The following is a 3463-nucleotide window of genomic DNA, read 5'->3' on the forward strand; positions in this document are numbered from 1 at the left end:
TGCGCGCGGCCCGTTTCAGCTGTGGGCAGCGCACGTCGGCCAGCGGTGTGCGGGCGGCGGACGAGGCGGAAGCAGGCCGGAGGTGCAGCTGTGTCTGTGGCGGCGGCGAGGCGGCCGCGATCGGCAGAGGTGCGGACGCGGGCCGAGGCTTTGGCATCTGTTGCGCCGCGGCACGAGGCTGCTGCGGATTGGCTTCCGGCGCGCTGTGCTTCGACCTGCCCAGGGGCAGAGCGGTGCTCGCGAGAGCCCGCGACGGCTCGCCTTGGCCCACGGGTCTGCTCGCCCCTCCTTGTCCGGCGCTGTGCCGCGCGGGCTGGGCAGCGAGGCCGGCGCGGGAGGAGGAGAGGGAGGCGAGGCAGCTCGACTGCGCCGCCCTGACGGCCGCCGATCGGAAGAGCTCTCCGCACGCGCCGCACTCCGCCTCGGCTGCGTGGCTCAGCACGCCGCACCTGTTCACAGCTCTTCTCTTCACAGCTCCTCTCTTCACAGCCTCCGCCGCGTGGCTCAGCACGCCGCACCGGCAGCGGCGAACCAGAGCCCTCGCCGACGCCGCGGTGCCGCACGCCTCCTCCCACGCGTACACCTACCTCAGATACAGGCAACATCACATCTCGGCTAGATCTCGGTCATGATCTCGGCTAGATCTCGCCTCGCTCGCGCCAAGCGGCGGGCCGGTCACGGGGCCGAAGCGCCACGTGAGCCCTGCAAAGTCGAGGACCACGCACCCCTCCTTGCCTGTGCATAGAACGAGCCGTGAAGAGAAGAGCCCTGCCATCTCGAGGACCACGCACCCCTCCTTGCCTTTTGCCGCCCTCAGAGCGCGCCCCACCTGCTGGATATAGAGCGAATTAATAATTAGTAGTTGATTAATAGTTAATTAGTTAATGCCCCACCTGCTGGATGTAGAGGCGGCGGGAGCGGGTCGGCCGCAGCAGCAGCACCGCGCCGACCTCGGGCAAGTCGAACCCCTACCAGCAAAGAACTGAACCCTGGTACCCTTACCTCGGGCAAGTCGCAGAGGACGTCGCAGAGGACGCGAGACACAGCCGAGACACAGCCGAGAGGCAGCCGAGAGGCAGCCGAGAGGCAGCCGAGAGGCAGCCGAGAGGCAGCCGAGGTGCAGCCGAGGTGCAGCCGAGATACAGCCGAGATATACACCTCGCAGAGGACGTCGCAGTTGCAGAGCACGTGCAGCGACCCCTCGCGCATCCGATCGAAGAGAGACTCGCGCTCTGCGGCGGACGTGTCGCCATCGAGGTGAGATATGGGCAGATATGGGGAGATGTGGGGAGATATGGGGAGATAGACCTGCGGCGGACGTGTCGCCGTCGAGGTGAGATATGGGCAGATATGGGGAGATGTGGGGAGATATGGGGAGATAGACCTGCGGCGGACGTGTCGCCATCGAGGTGGGCGGCGGCGATGCCGGCCTGCGCCAACCAAACCGCAAGCAGGTCTAGCCGAGATCTAGCCGAGGTGCAGCCGAGGTCTAGCCGAGGTCTAGCCGAGGTCTAGCCGAGGTGCAGGCCTGCGCCATCCGAGCCGCGAGCAGCTTTGAGTCGGCAACGCGCGCGCAAAAGGCGACGGCGCGCACGCCGCGCGCGCGCGCGCGGTACTTTGCGATGATGGCGTCGACCTAATTAAGTGTTAATTAAGAGTGAGTTAAGAGTTAATTCAGAGTCCTTTGCGATGATGGCGTCGACCTCGGCTTCGAACGGGGCCGCGGTGCCGCCGGCGCGGGGAGGGGGGCCGCCGTAGACGGTGGGGCGGACGAGGAGGCGGCGGTCGATGAGAGTCGAGATGGAGGGGCCGAAGGCAGCCCCGGTGAAGACCTGGGGAGAGATGGGCAGAGATGGGGAGATGTGGGGAGATATGGCAGCCCCGGTGAAGACCTGGGGAGAGATGGGCAGAGATGGGGAGATGTGGGGAGATGTGGCAGCCCCGGTGAAGACCTGGGGAGAGATGGGCAGAGATGGGGAGATGTGGGGAGATGTGGCAGCCCCGGTGAAGACCTGGGGAGAGATGGGCAGAGATGGGGAGATGTGGGGAGATAGACCTGCTCGAGCCGCTCCTCGGGCGAGGAGCGGAAGGGCGTCGCCGTCACGCCGAGCACGCGGCACGACTCGCCTGCTCACAGCTCTTCTATTCACAGCTCTTCTATTCACACCGAGCACGCGGCACGGCTCGCCCAGCCGGCGGAGGAGCGACGCGTACGTGTGCGCGAAAGCGGCGTGCGCCTCATCCACGACGGCGAGCGAGAAGCGGCGGAGCCACCTATCTCCCCATATCTCCCATATCTGCCTGTATGTCGTCCACGACGGCCAGCGAGAAGCGGCGGAGCCACCGCGCGTGCTGCTCGAGCGTGCGGCCGTGCAGGCTCTGTATCATCGCCACCTGCACCGGCCTCTCGAGCTGCAGCGCGCTGCTCCCGCCCACCAGCCCGACCAGCTCCGAGCCGAAGCCAACCTTGATGAACGCGCGGCGCGTCTGCTCAAGGAGCGTGCGGCTGTTGACGAGCAGAAGGCAGCGGCCGCCGGCGGCGAGCTCGGAGGCGCACTCTGCCGCGGCCACGTGCGTCTTGCCGCCTCCCGTCGGGAGGTAGGCCAGCACGGAGCCATGCCCCTCGGAGAAGCGGTCGCGGACGGCGGCCAGCAGCGAGGCCTGGTAGTCTCGCAGCTGCACCGCTGGCACTGCAAAGCGGAAGGGCGGTTGCTCTTCCCCGCTATGGACCGGGACGCCGTCCTCACGTGGCTGATGGAGTGAGATGCCTTCAAGTGAGTCAAGGAGGCCGCCGAGGTCGCAGGTGTCTCCCGATTCCGTCACTGCTTCGCCAGAGCTGACGTCGGAGTCGGACTCGCTGCTCCGCATGTGCATGTATCGACTCAAGCAGCTTGAAAAACAAGAATTTTACAACCCACTCCCTCGCACAACACTGGGCACGGGACTGGCGCGCACTGGCACTAACACAGGTACACCACGGGAGCCGCCTAAGCGACTCCTGCGAGGGTGGCGAGGCACTTAGCTCCGTGCACCCGCCCACCCCCGCCACAGGCAAGCTCATTCACGACCTGCTCTGCGATGGCCGTGTGAAGAACGACTGAGATGCGCTGCTTCTGCAGCCCCAGCCAGCTCTTGGTGGTCCAAGTCACCTCATCGAGGTACTGGGCCCGCGTCAGCTTGTTCTGTAGCACGTCCGCCGCTCTCCGGAGGATCTCACGGACCCCCTTTCCGAACCCGCCGAACGATTCGAACAGCAGCAGCTGCACTTCGACGCCCTTGTCTTCCCTGGCGTAGCGATAATCCCCGCCGTAGGACGGTATGCGGCGGTCGCCGCCCACCAGCCTGCCCCACCTGGTATGCCAGCGCCCAGTCCCTTGCCCTCTCTCGCCATTGCTCTTCCTCTCCCCCTCCATGCCGCCCCCCCCGTACCCCTCCCCCCCCTCCCCCCCCCCCTCCTCCTCTC

General features: G+C 66.4%; 2 protein-coding genes across 2 annotated transcripts in view; both read right to left on the reverse strand.

Moving 5' to 3' along the window:
* EMIHUDRAFT_233434 (hypothetical protein) overlaps positions 1-2868 on the reverse strand; it is a gene marked incomplete at both ends in the record, with an annotated part of 3222 nt that extends 354 nt beyond the window's left edge. Inside the window, 7 exons of the mRNA XM_005782236.1 lie at positions 35-374; positions 519-583; positions 680-829; positions 894-968; positions 2057-2127; positions 2168-2274; positions 2345-2868. Coding sequence (XP_005782293.1) covers positions 35-374; positions 519-583; positions 680-829; positions 894-968; positions 2057-2127; positions 2168-2274; positions 2345-2868 — 1332 coding nt within the window. The remainder of the gene's footprint in view (positions 1-34; positions 375-518; positions 584-679; positions 830-893; positions 969-2056; positions 2128-2167; positions 2275-2344) is intronic.
* A 119-nt stretch (positions 2869-2987) lies between these two features.
* On the reverse strand, positions 2988-3391 carry EMIHUDRAFT_233435 (hypothetical protein; the record flags this gene model as incomplete). Its single annotated transcript, XM_005782237.1, has 2 exons — positions 2988-3280; positions 3352-3391. The coding sequence occupies 2 exons, from the start codon at positions 3389-3391 to the stop codon at positions 2988-2990; spliced, it is 333 nt and encodes a 110-aa protein (XP_005782294.1).
* Between the last annotated feature and the right edge of the window lie 72 nt (positions 3392-3463).

This window comes from Emiliania huxleyi, assembly GCF_000372725.1.
Source record: "Emiliania huxleyi CCMP1516 chromosome Unknown EMIHUscaffold_191, whole genome shotgun sequence".
Taxonomy (NCBI): domain Eukaryota; phylum Haptophyta; order Isochrysidales; family Noelaerhabdaceae; genus Emiliania; species Emiliania huxleyi.